Source organism: Corapipo altera, unplaced genomic scaffold, assembly GCF_003945725.1.
Source record: "Corapipo altera isolate COAL_440 unplaced genomic scaffold, ASM394572v1 133, whole genome shotgun sequence".
Lineage (NCBI taxonomy): Eukaryota > Metazoa > Chordata > Aves > Passeriformes > Pipridae > Corapipo > Corapipo altera.
In genome coordinates this window covers 1721506-1743480 of record NW_020884939.1, presented here as the reverse complement: position 1 = coordinate 1743480, position 21975 = coordinate 1721506, and the positions used below count along the sequence as shown (strand labels likewise).

General features: G+C 48.3%; 1 protein-coding gene across 16 annotated transcripts in view; it reads right to left on the bottom strand.

Annotated features, from left to right (window-relative positions):
* COL13A1 (collagen type XIII alpha 1 chain) overlaps window positions 1-21975 on the bottom strand; it is an 87510-nt gene that overhangs the window by 42307 nt on the left and 23228 nt on the right. For 15 of the 16 annotated variants that reach the window (XM_027661001.1, XM_027661012.1, XM_027661016.1 and 12 more), the window contains exons 4-13: window positions 16180-16187; window positions 10939-10974; window positions 10307-10333; window positions 8588-8638; window positions 4771-4806; window positions 3284-3310; window positions 2216-2242; window positions 1139-1165; window positions 994-1020; window positions 683-709 (exon numbers count right to left, since the gene is read on the bottom strand). In XM_027661001.1, coding sequence (XP_027516802.1) covers window positions 683-709; window positions 994-1020; window positions 1139-1165; window positions 2216-2242; window positions 3284-3310; window positions 4771-4806; window positions 8588-8638; window positions 10307-10333; window positions 10939-10974; window positions 16180-16187 — 293 coding nt within the window. The remainder of the gene's footprint in view (window positions 1-682; window positions 710-993; window positions 1021-1138; window positions 1166-2215; window positions 2243-3283; window positions 3311-4770; window positions 4807-8587; window positions 8639-10306; window positions 10334-10938; window positions 10975-16179; window positions 16188-21975) is intronic. The other variant, XM_027661004.1, reaches the window with a different exon arrangement.

The following is a 21975-nucleotide window of genomic DNA, read 5'->3' as shown; positions in this document are numbered from 1 at the left end:
TCCCCTCAAACCCTATGATGTACTCTCTCTGCTCTTGGCTGTGGATGCTGGCCAGGCCAGGATGAAGGGGCAAGTGGGGCAACATCCTGGCTTTCATTAAATGGTTGCTGGCATCGACCTCTCAGCCTCTTCCTTGCAGGCAGAAAGTCCACCAGGCTTGGGGACTGACACAGGGACCAGCCAGAGCACTGTGGGTGGGTCAGGGAGCACAGCCTCTTGCCTCTATGCAGGGGTGATAGTTTCCCCCACGTCTTCAAACCCCACACTGCTCCTGGCCACACAACCACCGCAGAGGCTGTGGAAGCAGCACGGAGCTGGTGCAGCAGCACAAGATGTGAGTGACCCCTACTTCTCCAGAAACCTCAGGTTTCACTGGGTTTTGGGGTGAGGACACAGACCTTCCCTTCTCCAGCACAAATCTCCAGGAAGCAGCAATGACAGCAGATATCTAGGGGTCAGCCCCGGTGGGCAGGAACAGACCGGAGAACCAACATCCCTCCTGGAAAACCTTATCTGCTGCTTTTCTGTGAAACACATCAATCAGCGGAGCGCTGCCCTCAGGGCCCAGATGACGCATCTTATTAATGAGACGATCTCTACTTACAACAAAAAGCCATTCAAACGAGGGAGGATTAACATGCAGGAAGGCACGGGACAGAGGATAATAACACTAATGACTTACCCTGTGCGGGTACTCTGCACACTGACCCTGTGAAAGAACAGGATTAAAAGGAAAGAGTTTAAACCACAAACAGAGGGGACCGAAATAGGCACACGGGGTCAGATCCAGAAGGTGTAAATCATTGTGACTATATCAAATTCAGTGCAGTTATACCAATTTGCACCCGACAAGCAGCCTGCCTCCTGTCACCTATCCCCTGAGCCCTCTGCTCTTGCTGTACTCCTCAGCCACTCAGACCGAGCAGCACCAAGTCCACTGAGTCCCTTCCGCTCTTTACATTTAATTCTTAACACGTCTCCCATTGAATTTACCTTTTCTCCTTTTTGTCCTGGGGGTCCCTATAAAAGAAAAGTGATGAAATAGGCCTCAGTAAATTAAGGAGTTCAGTGAATGCCAAGGGAGAGGGATTAGGGGGAGACATGGGATAGGGATGAGACAGGATACTTGGATACTTACAGGTTGTCCCCTGGGACCTGGAGCACCCTTTAAAGAAATACATATGTGAGCATGAGATGGTTTCCCATTTACAGTGACAAGAAGACAACAACTCTCAGTGTATGAAGTAGGTGAAAAACTCAGCTTTTAAAAACAATTGTGGAGAAAACTCCCAAAAGAAGTCTGGGCTCCCTTTGTTACTCCGGAGGAGTAAAAATGCACACATGTTCTGGCTGCACTGCAGGGGGGAATTATTAAAAGGAGAGGGGAAAAATCATCAGGAAAACACACCCTTATTGTTCCCAGGACCTCAGTTGACAGCGCAGCTCCTCGGCCGACGCACTGGGATGGAACCAGAAGCAGCCAGGACTGAAGCCTGAGCTAGGATTGCACAATGGGAGTGGGGAGCAGGGATCTTCAACATGTGCTTGCCAGAGGGTTGTACTGACACTCAGGCTCAAAAAACAGAATTAGCAGAAGAAAACATTCAGCACTCAGTGAGCGAAGGTGACTACAGAGCTGCTAGCTCGGCACACTCATGTTTGGGATTTCATCATCAGAGATGTCAAGAGGAACAAGACCGCATTTGGGCTTCCATCAAGTGCAGCCTAAGTTTATCATTTTCAACCAAACGCATTTTAAGTATGATGCACATATGAAACAGAGCTTCAAGGGGGAGGAGGGGGAACGCATTTAATACAAAAAATATGAGGGTTTTGGTTGTTGTTAGATAAGTTGAAAGCTGCCAGATGGGTTTTGAGAAATCTTTCCATCAACTTTTACTTTTGCTATGAGGCCAACCACGAAAAATGTCAGTTCCCAGAATATATTTAAAGAACATAATTGCTAAGTGCAAGGAAAACACATCCCGGGCATAACTAGAGAGTTGCTGTTGTGACATGATGAATCTGATAGCCATAATGTAAAAATTACAGCCATGCATCCCAGCACTGCTATTATGAAGTTACAGAATTAGGGATGCAGCTCGTGCATCAGCTGAACGAAGATTGCTACCCTGCCTATGAGCTTGTTTCCAGCTGAGAGGCAACATCATTTCAAACCTACCCATCACCTGCAGACAAACATGTATATTTTTACCGTCTCTCCCTTCTGTCCAGGATGACCCTGCAAAAGAAAGAAAATACGCATCAGCTTTGGCCGCCACAGTCACTAGAAGATGTTGATTTACCCCACTTCCCCCTTACCTCGGGAGGTACCTCCAAAGGGGGATGCAGCGCCGAGCTTTGCTCACACAACTAAGAGGACACCACTCCCTGCTACGCAGAATGCTCAGAACAAAGCTCTGGGGGCTGAATACAGGGTGAAAAGGCTCTGCAGGGCATGGCTGGGACAAAGTTCAGCCCCCCTCGGGCTGGCAGAGCAGCTTCTGCTGAGTGCAGTGTGTGCCCACAGAGCAGTACAAGAGAGAGGCTGCTGTGTCTCTCTTGGGGATCATGTTCCTCATGGCAAAAACAGGATCCTGCTGCAGGAAGTTAGATGCCAGAGGTATGAGCTACCAGCTCCTTTTCCATTGCAGCATGGCTAGAGGAAGTTGGTGGTGAACCTGGCTGTGTGGCTGCTACATGGAGCTGTGGGTTTCATGTCTGCTGGGTTCATGGGGAAGTAGCTGTGTTTGCACCTGGCTCTCCAAAGGATGGGAAGAACTTCAGTCTCTCTACTACAAAGCTGATTATGAGGAGGCTCTAAGGAAAGCATGGAGGTCTCATGGAGATCTTTAGGATCCTTCCCTCTTCTACTGCAGCTCTTTTCAGCAAAGCAGTGAAGAGAAAGACGCTGTAGGGTCAACTTCAAAGGAAGCTGTTGGCTGAGGCAGAGGGCTGCTGCCTTGGGGACCTGCTCTGCCTGTCTGATTCGGGCTGGGAGTGCCTGCTAAGGCTTTCCCTGTGATGTGCTATTTTATAGATCTGCCTAGGAGGGAAGAGGCCACACTCTGCCTTCCCGAGTTCTCCTGACTCCTGCATCTCCCCCCAAGGCATCTGTGGTATCCTCCTACCTGCCAATCTCCTAATTTTCTTTTAATTCATGCACGTGCATGACTTTGCAAAACAATCCCCTTAAAAACATACTGTATAAGACACAGGTTGGCAGGGCAGTGGGACCTAGCAGGAGGCAGGACAGGAAGCCTGCAGAGAAGTTTTTGCTTACCGGTTTGCCGTCCAAGCCAATAGGGCCCTGAAATAAAAAAGGAAAAATGATGAGAAGTGCTTTTCCCGGGGTGTCTGTCCATCTGCCCCAGGAAGCACCATGTGCCACAAGACTGCATGGACTGGGGTGAGGTGAGGTGACTCTCCGTGCCCTCTGGCCGGGTCCTGGCAGGTCCCTGGCCCACTGAGTACAAGCCCAGATTCCCAATTGCTCCAGCAGGGACCTGCTCACTGTCAGCCCATTTCAGCAGCAATGCTGGACACAAGAAGGGAAGAGAGGAGGGATTCATAGGCAATTTGCAAAAAGCCTTCAGAATTTAAAATCCTACGGTGTCCGGTAAACTAGCTGAAAATCAGCAGTTTTCTCAAGACTTAACTTAAAAGGGCATACACCTTTGGGGAAAAGGCATTTTTGCAAGTGATAGAATAATAAAAGTGTCCCCAGGAAGAGGTGACACACGGCTGAGCACATGCTGAAGGTAGTGTTTGATGAGAAACAGGCTCCACAGAGCGCAGTCCCACTCGGCACTTTCTCATGAGCTGGGCTGATTTGTTTTCTGCTCCTCCAAAAGCAAAAGACCACAATGGCCCGGAGAGATCTGCTTCTCCTCAGCCCCGGGGCAGCTCACAGCCCCTCTTTCCACACAGGGCAGAGCCACTGAGCGTGGTCAGACAGCTCAGAGGCTGCCAATTCCTCCCATTTTCCAGGCATGAGAGTCTCCCCCGCAGACCTGCTCTGGCACATCCAGTGTCCTGGAGCAGCAGCTGAGCTGCCTGGCAGGAGCAGGGATGTGGGGGGTGTTTGCCTTAGGCTCCCTAGTTGTCCAGGATAAATGCATATGAATAAATAGCAACCGTTTGAGTTCTCCAGCAGCCTCAGTGCTTCAGAGAGTGTTGCCAGCAGCTGTAGGATTGAAATGAAATTTGCTTTGTCCTCTCCTGGGCTTGTTTGTTCTCTGTTCCCTTGCCCATCTGCAACAGTGTTTCAGAAGAATTCCCTCTCATGTTTTATGTACTCTCCCTTTGGCATGACCAGGGTGTTCAGCCCAGCACAGTCCCCAGCTGACCCTCACCATGTAGGGCCCCCTTTGGATCCCAGGCACTTCCTGCTATTGGAATATCACCTAAAAGCTCAATTAAGGTTGGAATTTCATCTACCTAGGGGTTATTTTCTTTTTTGGGGGATATTTCTTAGGATGGTTTACTTTTATTGAACAGATCTGGCTTCACCTATGTTATTTTAACACTTGAGGTTTTTTTTAAAATAATTTCCTTCTGGAGTTGTGTGGTTTGGAGTTTTTTTTCCCCCCTAAGTATCACTTAAAAGGAAAAAAAAAAAGAAAAACAAATGAAGAAAGAATTACTTTTTCCAGTGATATCAGATCAGGTAATTGGTTTCAGGAAGAAATGATGAGATACAGCAGGCACTAATGAGGCTTCCTAGTAACATCACACACTCGTACCTCATAAATTAACAGTTACACTTACCGGGAATCCAGGAAAACCTCTTGTTCCAGGCTGTCCCTGGGAAGGATGAAACACAGACAGCAGTTTAGAGGAACTGAAATGAATTTTGATAGACCCTAAGTCCTCTCTACAGAGCCTTTCCTCCAGCCTCTGACCAATTATCCTAGGACTCTCTGAAGAGACACCTAATTCTCCTCCAAGGGGAAAGTGTCTTGGGAAGGAGGGGAAATCTCTCATCCCCACTCCAGCTTGTATAGGGCCAAGAAAATGCTGGAGCAGCTCCATTTTGGACTGCAAGCAGTTTCCTTGAAGTTTTTACATTAATTAAATGGGTGTCCCTAGCCCATATGCTAGGCTTTTGGAGTATATTCCAGAGGCTGAGCTCATTTTATGGCAATTCTTGCTGCCATAAACCGGAGGCGTTTAATGCAGGGTGCTGCTCTGTGCAAGACAAGCCTCACAGATCACTGCTGTCTAAACACAACCATCCCCCTTCTCCTCCTCCCCTAATCTCAAGTCTCAGCACATTCATTTTCCTCACAAATAATTCTGGAGAAGAGATGATTTTTTTCTTTTCTGGTTTGTTTGTTTTGGTGTGGTTTTTTTTTTGGTCCTCTGAAAGCTAAGAGAAAAAGGAGAGTTAGGCAGTGTGACAAGAGGAACATGAGCACCAAGTCTTTTCCCCGCCTCTTGCTAGCTAGCCAGAATTGGCTACCAGTTTGGGATCAGGTACAGCAAACACTGGCTTGGGATGTGTTTGGCAGCTTCTTCATCACCCACTTAAAAACACCAAAAAAAAAGAAAATGTCCTGGCTGTTACTTTTCCCCAGTTCTTCAGTTTTTGGGACCTGTGACACCCCAGGTCACAGTGACCGTAGATTTGTGGGTATCCAGAAAAGATACCACTTTACTTAGAGATTTTCAATCTCAAATTAAAAAAAAAAATTAAAAAATGTGTGAGCCAAGTCAGGAAGCTTACGGTCCATATGGTCCAGACTTCAGCAGATTTTGAAGCACTCATGTAGATGGAAGCAGAAGGATGAGGTAAATCCTGTACCATGCTCATCAGGTGACCACTGCAGCATCTTGCCTACCCTGAAAGCTATGCTATGATGCCAAAAAGCCCAGGTTCCTTATGTACTCTCCCATTCTGGGGAAGAAAATGCTTTCTTCAGCAATTTGAGACACCATGACTGGACTGTTTGAGTCCCACAAGGGTTTCCCAGGAAAGAGCTATAAACAAGGGTGCAACTCTGCCTTAACCAGAGTGATCCTGTGTGGTGCTGAGGGAAGGGAAGGGGAAGGAGGGGACAGGCCTGCTGGGCTGTGAGACTGAGGTTTGCCACAGTGAAGCAATAAGAACCCTTTAGGAGAGACCTCAGAGCTACACTGGTAGGGAAAACCTTCACCTTCAGGTTACATCTCCTCCCTCTATCTGCAGAGAGACTCAGTGAATGTTTAACCCTGCAGAGGATGGGGCCAAACAGTCCTTTTGCAGGGTTTGAGGGATGTGCCCGTTCCACAAAATGCCTCATGTTGCACTGGCAGTTCTGGTTTTGTACACAATGCTAGCAGGAACTTATCACATTTGCACTGGCTTTTTAGTTCTGCAGAGTTGAACTTGGTCAGCTTTGCTTTGCAAGATACATAGAAAACCACCTGGTCCTGTTGGCCAGTGACCAGGAGGGAAGATAGGCTATAAATTAGAGGATGTGTCCACCGCTGGCTTCTGAAAAGGCAAGAAGCAAGAAGAGTCTAGCCACAATTCATTAGTTTTGGTTCCCGGTTGGACACTTCCCCGGACAAGAAGTGCTAAAAAAAGAATTAGAGAGAAAAACCTGGAAATGGTGCAATTTGGCTTCCTCTGTAGACTACAGACTGTTGCCTCTTTCTCTGGAGGACAGCAGCGTGATTTGCACAGTTTCACGCCAAGACAACAGTTCAGCAGTGAGTGACTCCAAGAGACTGTTTTTGTTGGGTGGCTGCTTTTCCTTGTCTTCTTTTTAAAATGTTGATTGTATGAAGAATGTAATCCTGGGAGCTGCCAAATCATGGAGACTGTCTGTTTCTGCCACTATCGCTGCACTGTCCCTCTCTGGCCAGAAGTTAAGCAGCTCTGAGCTTGAGCAAAAACTTCAACCTCCAAACAAAAATCTGGAAACTATTTGTCATCCCACGTCTTTCTGAGTGGCCCCTTGGCCAGGGTTTCCGTGTTTGTCTTCAGTGCTCAGCCATCCTTTTGACCTATCACCAGCTCCCCAGGAAACTGGATCATCTTCACAGTAGGCTTGCAGCGGGAAAAGTGGGGAATTGTGCCAGTCCTGGCATATCAGGGCTTTGACTGGTGTAGGCAAAATCCCATGTTAGGTACCATTTGCCATCTAAATTTTCTGCTGCTTTGAAGATGCAACATGTTCTGCACTTTCCCAAACCACAGCAGCAGCACCAAAGCAGATATTAAAAACTGTCCTGCAAACCAGGCATGTGTCCCTCAAGAAAACAGTGATGCCTGTCTCTCTCTGCAGGACCTACATGGACAGGGACTGATGGCTTTTCTCTCCAATTAGTGTAACTACACTGTCCAGAAGGCTGAGAGCCACAGCCTGGGAGAAACAGCAAAATCCACAGGACACTTACCCTCCAAAATCTGCTCTTTGTGGAGCAGGGTGGTCTTGCTCAGATCTTGGCATTGAGAGACCTGCCAGCTGTTCCTCCTTGCCTGGACATATGGCCAGGGACCATCTGCTGGGCATATTGTTTGGGTCCTGAGTTTTGGTTCTGTCACTTCTCAAACTCCAGCATCCCAGGCAGGTGGGTCTGGGAACCGGCAAAGCTGTTTGTTATTAGAAACACTTGCCATGGGGCTTTTGGAAAGTTAATTGGAAAGCCAGATGTAGCCAAGTGTTCTCACTGCCTAGGTCTCTCTCACTTGACCTCTGCTGTGAAACAAAGGCTCCAGCGGCCCATCCTCTCTGCAGGTCAAGGATGGTGCTCTTCACAGGTTAATCAAAATCGGAAGTGCCCACTGGGAGGGAGAGAATTGAATCTCCAGGTCTTTTTTTCATGGAAATCTCTGGTGGAGGCTGTGCAGGGATGGAGTGGAGAGGACTGGCTGCACCCTCACAAAAGCAGAGGCTTGCCGGCTGAACCGCAGTGTAAGAAACATCCAGTGTTTAGGGCACGTAAACACACTCCAGCCCTTCAACTTGGTCTTTTTTTATGACCTTATCCTTGCAAAAAGCTTTGTCTGGCTGACTCGTTGCACCTTGCAGGGACACTTTTGCTGGAACAGGATGTATAATCCTGCCTGCACTTTCCTCATCGCCCCAGACAGCTAAGGGACCGCCCAGATAGCACTAAATGTGCTGACAAAGAGTTTCCAAGATTTTGGGTACTTGACAAGACCTCCAAACTACTCGTCTTCGTGAGTTTGCCACTCATCAGCTTAGCTCTCATCCTGCTCCTTCATCAAAATCAGGGAGTTTGTCCCCTGCTGAAGAAACCAAGGTTGAGATCAGCCAGGCAAAGGGCGTATTTTCTGCAAAAGTGGTAGCAGCCCTGTTGCAAGAAGAAAGGATGCTTCTTCCTTTTAAATGCAGGAATATGGTTTCCTTGCAAGGAAAGGCTTCCTTATTTGTTCTGGAGAATGAGCTGTAATTTCATTATATATAGTATATAATAGCAGTATAAAAGCAAGGCTGGCTCAGTATGGGAACCACATTATACAGGGTTTTTGCTCTTTCCAGCTGATGCTGTGTCTTAGTGCCCCTCCTCAGTCTTTCCCAGTAACCTGCCCACATCCTGCATCAGCCAAAAATAGAGAGAAAAAGCCACTTACAGGCGGACCGCGGGGCCCAATGATAGACATGCCGGCTTCTCCTGGAGCACCCTGCAGAGACACGAGGGAGAGGAAGAGGAGTGAGCAAAGGAGGAAAGGAAAATACAAAGACAATGATACTCCTGTCAAGACTGGGGTTAAATGAGGGTGCCTCAGGTGTGAGACCTTCAGGGCTTATGGGGCAGCTGCCGTTCTGGCCTCCCCCAGCTCTTGCCTCACACTTTAGGAGAAAAGAGATGTCATTTGTAGCCGCTCAGAAGTGCCAGAAAATGGAAACTGCACAGCAAGGAGAACTATAAACACATAAAACACTTTCTGGCAAAACAGAGGTTCTGCCCCATTGCAAGTGTGAAAGACGGCCTGAAACCCTTGCTGTTTCCTTACTGTGAGTCTAGGAGGACTGTGTCCTGCAGAAGAAGGGAAAGGAGGAGGGATGTACTGGGCTTCAGGGAAATTGGAGCTGTGGGCAGCTTGTGTACTTCTCAAACTCAGCTGAGATGTGGATGAAAACAGAGCAAAGTGCTTGCTGGAAAAGAAAACAGCTGCCTCTCCAGTTCCTTGCCACCCACAGCGTGTGATGGGCAAGACATGTCCCTCTCTCTGGAAAACAGTGTACTCCTGAGAGGCAGCTCCAGAAGTGCCCAGGGCTGGGGATCTTTGGGATGGAGCATCTCATAAACCGAGCAGCCTGCAAGCAAGTAGAGCTCTCTGCAAAACAAAGCTGTGGCCTGCCAAGGACCTAGGGCTCTCACAGAGGGCTTTGGGGAAGAAGGGACAATGGATTTTTTTCCACTGTTTGTTTGTATGTATCTGCTGTCCCTTCATGTTGAAAACTTTGGCCAGAGAAAAATGCAAGGACATGCAGAGAAAAAACAGGATGGCTTCAGGTGGGGAAATCTTAGTCTGTTGGATAATGTTGGTTGGCTCCAATGAGCAAGCAGTGAAAGCAAGGAAGGAGAATCTCCTACCTCACCCTTCCTTGTTGTATTTTTCTCTCTATCTACTATGAAGAGGAGCAAATAGGGCTGGTATGGTAGTGCACAGGTGATACCCCTGTCAGGTGAATATTCATCCCTTTCCTAATTCCTACACATTGTTACTCAGTTTTTCACACACCCCAAAAACCTCCATTTCCCTGTTCTCATGGGTGGGAAGTACTCACAGCTCTGGGGAAAATACACTAACACTGAAATGTCAAAACAGGGGCCAGCAGTAGAGTGCTTTGCAAACCACCAGTTCTTTGTGGGCACAAAACACCAACTCATTACACAGCAAGCAGTCTTTGAGATGGTGTCCCACTGTGTCAGAAATAGAAGCATGCTGTGCCATTTTCTTCCTTGCTCCTGCTTGCACCAGGGATCAGGTTAACCTGGGAGGTGGAGGGGAGCTGCAGGTTGATTAGGTCAAGCAGAGCTGCCAGTGGGGAAGAAAGTCAATGGTTAAAACCCAGGAAGCCTGGAGGGAAGCCCTGCGTGTGCCCGCTGGCTCTTATGCTGTTAGTAAATTGTCATAAACAAGAAACGCAGCGTCTTCAGAGGCTGAGTAGCCTGGAAGGAATTTGGGAAATATACTTGCACTGACACGGAAGATGGGGCAGCCTGGGGGTGTGGAAGCCCAAAGCTGGCTGCAGTGGCCACGACTGTGACCAGGGAGCTTGGGCTGGCCCTAGAGGAGGCCCTAGAGTCTGGGGGTGCTACAGGCTATGAGAAGCTGACTCACCTTCTCTCCAGATTGCCCTTTTAGTCCCTGGGTCAGTGGCACCCACCGCAGCCACATGCAAGAGGGTGCAGGGAAGAGAGAGAGAGAGACAAACACAGGTGTCAGCGGCAAGGGCACGCTCTCCCGCCCCAAAACCCTGGCTATGGGGTTGGGATGAGCAGGGTGGCCTCAGCTCCTGCCCCACTCCTCCTCCCCATCCTCATCATGGGATGCCCGAGCAAGGAGCAGCTCCAAAATACAGCCCTGAGCCAGGCAGGGGATGGTCCCCTTCACTCAGAGCAGAATTATCTGGAAAGGGCAGCTGCTGGTGGCAGGCAGGGGTGCGTGTTAGCAAGCCCACAGTTAGCAAGCCTGGCCAGCGCACGAGGTGGAGCAGGAGGCACCCAACCAGGGGGATGCTGAACCAGAGGAGGACCTGGATAGCACAGCAGAGGGAATGGAAACACCCCTCCTGGCATGTGTGTGGCTTGCAGGGCTGGTCACCCTGCTGCAACAAGGGGAGCCCCTCAGGTGTGGGGCTCAGAAAGAACACTGACACCTGCCAAGGACCATCCTCAAAGCTCCCCCCGCCAAATCCTGGGGGTTGGAAGAGAGTGGGGAGGATAATGCACACACAAGAGGTTTTGACTTACCGGCCGCCCAGGAATCCCCATCGCACCTTTGTCTCCCTGGCAATTAAGGCAAAATCAGAGGCAATTGGTAACTAACCAAAAGCAAGGTTATAAAACAGCACAAATGAAGTGTGCCACAGCAGCAGCTTTGTGCTGTGGTGCAAGTGTCAAGGGATTTTGAGGGGTAAAAAGAAAGTTAAAGAGAGGAAAGTGCATTTGCGTGTGCCCAAACCTGTCTTTGAGAACATGTGTGAGCCACGAGTTCATGTGTATATATGACAAACCAGCAAATCTCACAACAGAAATCACACATTGCAATTTAGGCGGCAAAAGAAGGACAAGAGTCTCCAGTCAAACAAAGTGTAATCCCGATTTCCAACACTTCATAAAATCCAGGTCCTGGGAACTGGCTTCCTGAAGTAGCCAACTGTCACGTTTTTCTCTTTCTTGACCAAAGTCAGCTGGGTGTTAGCTACTTATTTATAGAGTTATCACTTTGAAACACAATTCTCATAGACTTGAAAATACAGTGCTGTCCAGAAGCAATAGAAAAATGTGAGAACACAAGCTGACACAGGAAAAAGCATGTCTGGAAGAAGACATACGAGCAGCTGTGTTCAGTGTCCTCTACCCCTTTGAGTTACTTCCCAGTGCTTTGTCAGGGTGTGAACGATCCCAACAGTGGTTTTGGGAATGACTGTGGGTCAGGAGACACTGGACAGAGCCTCGTAAACACATGAACACAGGACTGGTGGCAATTTTCTTCAACCACTTACCTACAAGGCAGTTTGCTGCCTCTTGCAGTTAAATTTAACTATGCAATTAAAAAAAAAACAAACCACTCCCCTCTGCATTCCTGGTCACCAAAACTGAAGGCTGTGCAGATCTGGAAGACAGAAGCTCATTGCTAAAGGATCTTGATGATTATGGCTTCAGCAGTCATGCAGCTTCTGCTCTATATTTTGCAAAAATGACATGATAATAATCTCTCAGTTCTATTTCCAGCAATGTTTAGGGTTTCCTTATGTAAAACAGAGTTTTCCTGCCCATGGCTGACTGTGTCTGTGGGCACAAACCTGGTTTTCTGGTTTCTGCAGCTGGAGACACCAGCCTCATCGGTGCCACCTCTTCGTGCCTTCCCCCACATTCAGCCCCAGCGCGTGTGAACATACTCTGAAATCTCTGGAAAGGGAAGGCACTTCACTATATTCGTTTTTCCGGGTGTACACAAAGGCTCTTCTGGTTGTACAGCCCAAACTCCAACATTATTGCCTGGGATCAAACCATTCCTTGGTGGAAGTTTAGCAACTTCCCTCTGTGGAGCTGTTCGGTGTGGGGAGCATTCCTTCCCATGCAGCCCATGTTTTGATAAATTGAAGAGCAATACATGCTTTGCAAAAGCATCCCTTGCAGACGGATCAAACGCTAAACAGCTGCTTGATTTTAAATTTTGTCCCTGATATATTATGGGAAACTGCTTTCTTCCAAGGTTTTAGGCGGGTTCTTAGTCCTGCTAATATTTGCCTATCTCTGTGTGCCAGCAGCGAGCAAAACTCCTGGTGTCAGCATCTTGCCTGGGATTCCTTTGTGGCTGCTGGAAAACGTAACACCGAGCTTTCCTCTGCTTTTAGTCCCTTAAATGCTGCTTTCCTCCACAGCTGAGCCCAGGCTGATCTCCCTCGTGGTTTGAGGTAAAAGCTGAGTTCATTTCTCCTGGCTCTGCTGTGGCTGGTGCCTGAACAGGAAGAGCCCAAGGTCGGGGCTGAGCCGTGTCAGGTCTCCCGTGAGTACCTGGTGTCGGAGTGGTACATGACGGCACCGTATCTGGTATGTGACTGCACAGCATTACAGCCCTCCGAGCAACAACAGCAAAGGGGGAGCTCCCAGTAGGACAGCAAATAAATGCCAGATGTTTATAAGGAAAGGTTGTCTGTGACAGGGAGCCAGGAAAGAGCACTCGTGGGTGGATGATACCATGTAGGTTGGTTACAAAGTCATGCAAAACCGCCTGAAGCTCCCACATTGGAGCTAGAGGAGCACAAAAGGCAACAAGCAGCCTCTGTCCTGAGTCAGGGGAGAGCCAGCAGCACAGTTTGCATTTCCTTCATTAGGAAACTGCCTGTTGCAATTCGTGCAGTCTCCAGGTGAGCAGCAGCCTGGGGAGCAGGGAGCCATCACCAGGAAAGCACACAGCTCTAACTCCAAAACCCACACTCCTTCCTCACTCACTCATGACTAACTCAGATGCAGATACTGTTATTACAGACTTTTGCACTTGTCCCAGAGTGACTTAGGCCTTCTAAATCCTGCTGCAACTAGCAAGTCCCATCAGAAAGAATACTGCACACCCTGCCTCTTCGACCAGACTCTTAAGCTGACAAAGGTATCTTCAAAAGTAGTGTTTCCCACACATAGGAGGGCTCATGGGGATTATGTTACCCCCAGGTTTGGTCCTACAAAGCTCCTGCAGTCCCTGTTCTGTATGAGCCATGTCTTATTTGCAATACTCTGTTCCACAGCACATTTTCTATGCCAGACTTCCTTCTCCCAGTTTATGAACGCTGGAGGCCTCCTGATCAAAGTACTGCCAGACAGAGAGAATGAGGGGATGAGACGGAAAACCTACTGGGAGCCCAGGCCTTTCTGTGAGGCCCTGGGACAAATACACAGAAACAGCAAAAACTACCTTCAAACTCTGAAGGGAGGGCTTGATAAAGAGATGAAATCACATGGAAGGGTTTAGGAAACAGAATGGTTAAAAAACTCTCCGCAGCTCCTTGACCATCAGCTCTGATTGCTTTGGTTTCCTAATCTCCTGCTTGTGAAGTTTTCTCTCCTTTCGGCGGGGCTCTGCCCACAGCTCTCTGCACGGGCTCTGAAGGTATCTGCAACTCCATGGAGAACAAGCTAATTACAGGGCTTTGACTTTCTTCCTTACTTTCCATCTGCTAAATATTATTTTTTCATGTATGGAATTGCTGCAGTTGCCACAGAAATGTTGCATGATCAGAAATGGGAGAGAAAATGTCCATGAGAGGATCTTCTGCTTTGGATGTGGTCCAGACAGTGAAAGAGTCTGGAAACCTCTGGACTATTGCACGATTTCATAATTTCCTTCCTTCCTTTGCCCCTTTTAGTCTTAATCTCACCAAATATCTTACGTGACTGCGGGTTGCCCTTGCCTTCACCAGAGCCTCAACTGACTTCATGAATAAGGGGGGGAGCATCAGTTGGGCAAGAGGAGTGCATGGAGACCCCTTCTGCTGCTGTGGTGTTGCTCATCCACTTCCCTGGCTTTTCTTCTCCTTGTCCTAGACTACAAGCAGGGTCCAGTGCATTTCTAGTGAGAATTTCTGCTCACCTCCACACTCAAGCCAACACCAGCACTGAGAGCTAAGCCCTGCCACACTGCATGCTGTGTTTTGCAAGATGGAAAACAAAAACAGGAGAGAGATGTGAGGTGGTCAGCACTTTGGGGTTGCTCTCCGGAACAGTGCATATGACAGTCAGCCAGTTTGCTCATAAAACCATTGCCATTTTAATCACAAGAAATACGAGGGGGAAAATATTTCCTGTGGTGACATGGAGGATTCCATTTGGCTCTTCAGAGGTGAACTTTCGCTCACAGTGGTTTCGCTCACCAGCCATCAGAAATCCAAGAGGTCCTGAATGAGATGAGGGTGCTGCTATCCCAGGGCAAATTCCACCTTGGCTAACGACACTCCGTCTGCCTGACTTCCTCTTATTATTTCCATTGGCTGTAGCACTCCTCATGGCCTGTCCTGGAAGTCTGTATGCAGAGGCAGGTTCAGGGGTCGCAATAAGCCAGGATACAGTAGCAAACAATGTCAGCACTTCTCTGGTGGTCTCATGTGTTTCTGCCAGGCTTCAATCTCTCATTACAATATTAGGTTTCTAACTCTTAGTGCTGCAGAGGAAGCCTGGATCGTGCGTCTTCCTCACCCCACAAGGCACCGACTGCTCTCTAGGAGATGTCTGTGCTGAGCTATTAATTTCTCTTTAATTTCTCACAGCAATAATGGACATACCAACACCACTACCAATTTTGTGCCCGCCCCATCTATTTAATGCCAACGTCTGGCTGCCCAGGCTGGAGTAGGAGGGACAGCCATGGACGGACTCCACTTGCAGCCCCCTCCAAAGCTGCACAGCTAATGCTGAAAAACATCCACTTCTGTCCTCATCCTCAAAGCCCCTGGGATAAGCTGAAGGTCTGTGTGGATCAGGGCTTCCAGCTGTGAAACACTTTCAGACCTTTCGGTCTAGAAGGTTCAACTTTTTGGAAGTCTGTTGTCATTAAATACGTCTGTGTTCATATATCTGGGGGAGTTCAGTCTATAGCATTTCAGCTTGATGAAACAGGAAAGAAAATAGGTTGTGCACAGCAACTACTTCTCCTCAGAACGTCATCTGCAAACTGTTTAAGACATTTTTGCATGAACAGACAAAAGATGACTACCGTATGTTTAACTTCTCATGTTCCTCCACAGAAACCCACTATAGTCACTCTATTGTACACGAATATAAACCATTTCCCCTGGAAGGACTGTGCTAGAGACAATATAGTGTTTCTTTATAATCCTGAGAGATACATGGCCTCAGTCCTTGCATTGCTGCTGCTGGTTCACTGTGGGTCTCTTAATAGCTACAAGAAAATTTCTGCAATAACCTAGCTATTTTCCTGAAGCCTAAATCATCCGCACTGAGGTTTTACATTAGCTAACATTTGAAAAGGAAGCTGTCAACACAATTTTTCCTTGGAAATTGATAGCTGTGCAGCTATACTTGAGAGCCCAGCAGTTCAGCAAGCCTGGGTGAAGTAGCAGGGAACAAGTCCCTCCAGCTCAGCTCCTGCCACATGTTTGTGATCTGTCTTTCTCTTTTTTGCACACACGTCTTGTTCAGTGTGTGGCACCAGTGCATGTGAAGCACATGCAGGCGGTTCCCCCGGAGTATGTGGGGCCAACTGGTAACACACAGACACCTGTACCACATGGTTTTGCTGTGTCCCCATCCCTGGCTCACTCTATCTCCCCCTCACAGGCTGAATTGCAGGCAAGAGCAATCCCACTCCAATATAGGTCCTGACAACCCACAGTACTTGCTGTTTGGGAGATCTCAGGGTACCAGGACTGCAAAGTTGGCTACCACACCAGACACCACAGACAGGAGACTGTGCCAGTTCATGCCCCACAAACTCTGTGTCAACAGCTTCTAAAACCATAGAGGTTTGGTACTTACAGGCGGACCTGAAAGAGAGGAAAAAAATTAACAATCATTAATTATTTTAATGTAATAAATGCTAACCAGAAGGACTAGATAAAAACATTGTACCATCTTTTGGGGTTGATCCTGAGGCTGCTTCCATTTGCTGATGCACTTTCACCAACTCTCTGCTTGTTAATTAAGGTATCCCCACAATTAGCAGCTGCTAATAATCACTGAGTGCAGGGCAGCCTCTGACAGCCCTGTGTCGGGAAGGCCATGCAAGTCAGGCTCTTGATGCTGTTACACACAGTTTTGGTCCTTCTGCACATGTGAGTGGGGGTCTTGTTACTTGTGTGACTCCACCTCACATCCCTGCCACCCCTGGGGACTGAAAAAGTTGAATCTAGGGAGGCAAGAGCCCCTTTGCTGCTAAAATTCCTGTGCTCTTCCCACCAGCATTGGTGATCTTGCAAAGGTGTGAAAAGGTAATTAGGAAACTACAGCTATTAAACGTATCAGGTATCTTTTCTCTTTAATACAAGCAAATTTTCCCCTTTGCTTCTGCCTATGTTCCAACAGAAGCCAATCTGCCCTCTTGGAAGAAATTCCCTGAAATCCTTTGGGTTTCTTTTATTTTGGAAAGCTTTTTGGAACCTGCTAGTGTGGAGTGCTGCAACTCCCTTGTACAGAACAGTTGTGCAGTATATATCAGGGCTTAAAGAGCACGCTTCTTTCATCAGTTCCCAGAAAATTCCTCAAAATCCTGACAGATATTGTGTGTGTGGAAAGAAACCCCTGGACTCACTATTTTGTGGTTTCCTCTCTGTGGGAGAAGCAAGACACACCATACAACTGTCAGGGGCTTCTACATTTTCCATACTTTATAGATACTCTTGTTTTCTTTTTTTTTCTCTATACAGAGTGCCAAGAATTAAGGCTAAGCAGTATAACAGGCGAGCTGACAGATAACAGGCAGCAGCCTCCTCCTTGCACGGGAGGCGGATGTCACAGTGAGCACCTGCGGAATACGTCGTCATCCTGAAAATGCCCCTGGCTGAAAGTCCATAAAAGAAACCGGAGACTCTGGATGAACAAACGTTTTCCACATTGGAAATCTCTCACTTAGCATGACTCTTTCATACCAGGGGCTTCAGCAAATGGTTTGGCTATCAAGCTTTGGTGACCTAAAACTGCCCTGTCAAATGCCACTGTTAGACACAGCTTTCATCGTGGTTCATTTAGAAGAGGTTACCTCTAAAGGGTACCTTTGGGTTAAAAAATAAAGCTTAGCACCTTCGTGATGACTGACAGAGCGAGCTAAGGTCAACACTCACAGCCAGAAGGCTCAACAGCTCAACTCCAATCAAATTTAGGACAGGATTTCAGGGGCAACCCAGATTTGGTTGGTCTGGCAATTGCCCCACAACCAGTGTTAATGCTGAGGTCAGTGTCCTACTTGGTACATCAAGTCTAAACAACAAAAGGGTTCCTCATCAGAGAGGTCATTTTGGAGGGCAAGGTCAGACTCACATCCAGGAATCCTAATTTATGCCAGACTGGGAGAAAAAAAAAGAAAAAGAAAGTTTTCTGAGTCTGGCTTGGATGACAATGAAGTTCTCTGAGAGAACTGTTCTGGAGAGATTTTGTTTCAGAGTGAGCGCCCTGTCACAAGGTCAATGCTTATGGCTTGCCAATACACGGACTTTATTTCCATTAGTAGCACTGCAGACCCTTAATAACCCGCCTACCTGTCTGCGTGGGCTTGGGGCACTCACGACTTGCATGAGCCAAACCACTGAGCTAATATTAAAAGAAAAACTTAAAGACAAGCAAACCCTGAGCCATCCCTGCCCTTCTAGCCCCAAAACACCCAGCCAGCAGCACAGCCTGTAACGGTATTGCTATTACCACTGCGAGAAAACATAAGCTCTTGTTTGCTCCAGAAGCTCTGTCCACAGAGCAGAGTAAATCAGCACTGCCGGCAGCTCTGGGCCCACCAGGCCACGCACCCCACACAGATCAAAGGCAGGAGGCATAGTGGAGGCCCATCTCTGTTATATACCCTCTATAAAATTAATGGTTCTGTGAAGGGGGGACTGCACAGTCTTGTGTAAACACACATCAGGGAGCTGCAGGGACAGAGTCTTGGCTGCAATAAGTCAGTTGGTAGAGACCATCCAGGGACTGGGCTTCAAATGCCGGGATCATCTGTGTGACCCAGGAGAAAGCGAAGCCCCCAGACAGAGTCATTTCCAAAAGCAACATCATCTTACATGGGCTGGAGGAGGAGGAAAAGGGAGAGGAGGAGGAGGCAAGATGTCTCAAAGACAGCGGGGAGGGAGGAGGTGTTGCTGGATAAGCTGTTGCAAAGCACTGGGGATTTTACAAAGCAGAATAAAGCTTCAGCAAAATGCACTGGTCATATTCTGTCCCAGTGATAAACAAGAAGGTGGAGCAGAGGTTCTAAAGTGTATTCTTAATAAAACAAGTAGTAAAGGCACATTAGAGGAAACAGCTGGCAAAGGAGGACAGGGATATGTACACCTCCACTCCCAACTGCTCCAACCATTGGTGGCCAGGCTGAGCCAGCCTCTCCTGGGCAGTGCACTGGACTTGCCCCTGGTCAGAGGTCTGGCCTGGTCAGGGACGCTGACAACTCTGTAAGCCAAGGGGGTAAACACACAAGTCCACCAGGCTGTATGGGAGCCTTCACAAAAGCCACCTGAACTGCAACAGAGTCACCACAACACCAATGCACATTGTCCCTCATGTCACCAGTGTTCTGCATTCCCAGCCAGACTGGGGCAGCTGTGTTGAAACAGGCCTGCCAGTTGGCCCCCAGGTGGGCCAGCTCTTGATGGTGGTGAACTCCAAAGAGCTCCACAAACAACCAGGAGCCAATATTATCAACAGCCACAAGTACAAATCACACCTCTGGGCTTTCCTCCTCTCCCTACAGCAGGCTCTTTTGGGGTGAGAGGTGGTGCTGCACAGGAGAAGAGCTAGATCCCCTTTCCATACAAACAGTCAACAGAGAAGGGACAATGAGTCAACAGAGCAGAGATCAAAGCTACCACGAATGTTTCTAAGCCCATTCCATAGCTAAGCCCGGGCAGCAGACAGACCCAGAGCTCCCAGACCACCAAATCCCTCAGCCATGCACATTCAGAGAACCTCCATTTGTAATTAGCACCTCCAGATGCCGTGTGTTTTGAACCTGATCTTGCTGGGCCTGGAGCGATGCTGGCGCTGGCACGCGGGCTGAGCACGGCCGTCCGCCCACGACGGGCAGCTCAGGAAGCCTCTCTCCGTGCCGGCGCCTCGCTGGAAGGCACCGGAGGGCTGTAAGCACTGGATCGCTGTTTATCCAGCTGCAGGGCTCGGCGAGCAGCGGGGGACGGAGGAGGGGACGGAGCAAACGTGTCGGGAGTGGATGAGTGGGAGGAAGCAGCGGTCTCCTGCAAAGAGGAGACCCCCAGAGCACCTTTGAAACTGAACATTGAGAAAACAAAGAATTCTTGTAGGGGTACCCGGGGTCCCTCCAAACATATGGCCTCTGGAAATTAGCACCATCTGCACTGTCCCTTCTCAGCTGCTCTGGTTTTTATGCAGACAAGCTTTCCTTAAAGTAGCTCTGCCTTCCCTGTAGCTCAAATGAGTAAATGGGCAGCCACGGTCTGCAGATAGGCTAAACCCACCTTACTGCAGATACAGAAGGGACACACCTGCAATGAACAGCAAGGCCATGCCACAGAGCCCTCTCCTCACCTGACCTTCCATATGGCCCGTTCAACCAGTGACTAACGAAAACAGAACTAAAAGGAACCCTTTGCTCTCACCCACGCAGAGAGATAAAAAGCCACCCTCCATGCTGTACCCTCTTCAGCCTCACAAGAGGAGATGCTTAGTTTTGTTAAGTGGGTCATATTTATCCTAATCTGGAAAGTCCCGTGTTCCAAAATAGCAGATGTTAAAAGATGGACGTATTGGAGCAGGTCAGTTTGGTAAGAGACCTTCCGCTGATGGCAGAGATATCCCCCAGCTTGAGAGACAGCAATGCTCTCTGGACCAAAAGGATCATTGAAATGATCCCATCCATTTAAGGGCATTTCCTGCTGTCTGGAAAAATGTCCATTCTAAAAAGGCTCTCAAATGCTGGAGCTTTTTTTTTTCTCTCTAATTTCTTGGATTCAGGCAGTACAGTGCCTGCAATGTGGGTGTCTTCCAGCCTACTCCAAAAGCTCACACACAGGGGATTCTTTTTTCCCCCTCTACAGCTTACACAAGATGAGGAGGACAGAGAGAGAACATGAAGACATTATTGTTGCTTACTTGGGTCATCCACACTACACACTCTGGCAGCAGGGAAGATGTAAACATGTAATCCATCCCTGTGAGGAAATCCAGCCATTTCACAGACCCAGAAGGCAGCCTTAGCGAGTTAGAGAGATACAGTTACTTCCTGACATTCAGGACTATGTTAATTGATAATAAGATAGCTGTGGCCAGGCAATTAGTTATGAAATGCTGATTAAAATGTCAGTGGCCTGAGCATGACCTTATCCAGGGTGGCCTGGATCCCCTCGTTCCTAGCTCCATGGGTGTCCAGTGCAGAGTGATCCCATTTTGGAGCAGGCAGACCCCAGTTGGGTGCATGGAGCCCAGATGGTGGCTTGGGCCTGTTTTAGAGACTGGCCAAGCTACAGTTTTCAAATAACACACCCACAGTACTCATAGCCATGAAGAGCCATCTTCCCCATCTCCAGCCGAGGACAAATGATACAAGGGGAGGCAAAGGGACGTTAACTCAGAGAGCTTCATTGTTAGCTGCAGGGGAAATTAAAGACAAGAAAAATCTTGAAAATAATAAGAAAAATTTTAAGCAACAGTGCAAACCAAAGCACAACCTCCAGAAATTATGCTTCAGGTGTTGTCAGCAGTAGCAGCCAATCTGAGTTTATAACTCACTCCAGAGAGTGTGAACCTCTTGCAAAGGCCAGGCCTCTCCATCCCCAGAACAATCCCTTCTCGGCTACACCCTTGCAGAGTGGCAAGAGGTTCTTCAAAGGATCGCAGCAATGTTGGACGGCAAAAGGGCTATCAGGATTTCACTGCCAAAAAATCTGACCAACGCTAAGCTGAGGCACCAGGTTATGCCAGTCATTCAAGCTCGCCTCCGAAATCAAACCCATGACATCACCGAGACTCGGCAGTTAATATCAGCAGCTGTTGAGGATAAAAGTCGCTGCTCAGGCACTCTGAGCATCCCGGCACACCATCACCACCACCAGCCCAAGCCAAGGAGAAGGCCACAAGCAGAGCACCGAGAGAAGTTCAAAGGATGCCATGAGCAAAGTGAACACCGAGGTGGAGCCTCACAGCAAAATTAACATGATTAAGCAGCAGTCTCAAAAATAAGAGAGAGGGTCTGATAGTGGAATTTAGTTTAGATTCCAAGTGCATCTCCAAGCATCTCTGCTTGTTTTAAGAAATGTCTGTAAGGACAATGGGAACCAGTGGGCCTCCAGAGCCAGAAGAATCTCATGAGGATAACTGGGGCCATTGGCATAACAGCAGGCAGCCCATTAGGCAGATTAAAGTGCTTAAAGACAAGGGTTCAACAATAGGCAAGCAGAAATAGTCTGACAAACATTTTGGAGAGCTCCTTGTGAAAACAAAGGACAGGAAAGGGTCAAGAACAGATGGCCCACACAGCGCTGGCTGCACCAGGACGAGCACAGCACCTCCGGCACTGCCAGGGGAGAGATGCTGGGATGGTCAGGGCTGGGCAGCAATGCTTGTTTTGGGCAGGCATCCGTGGGTCAGCAA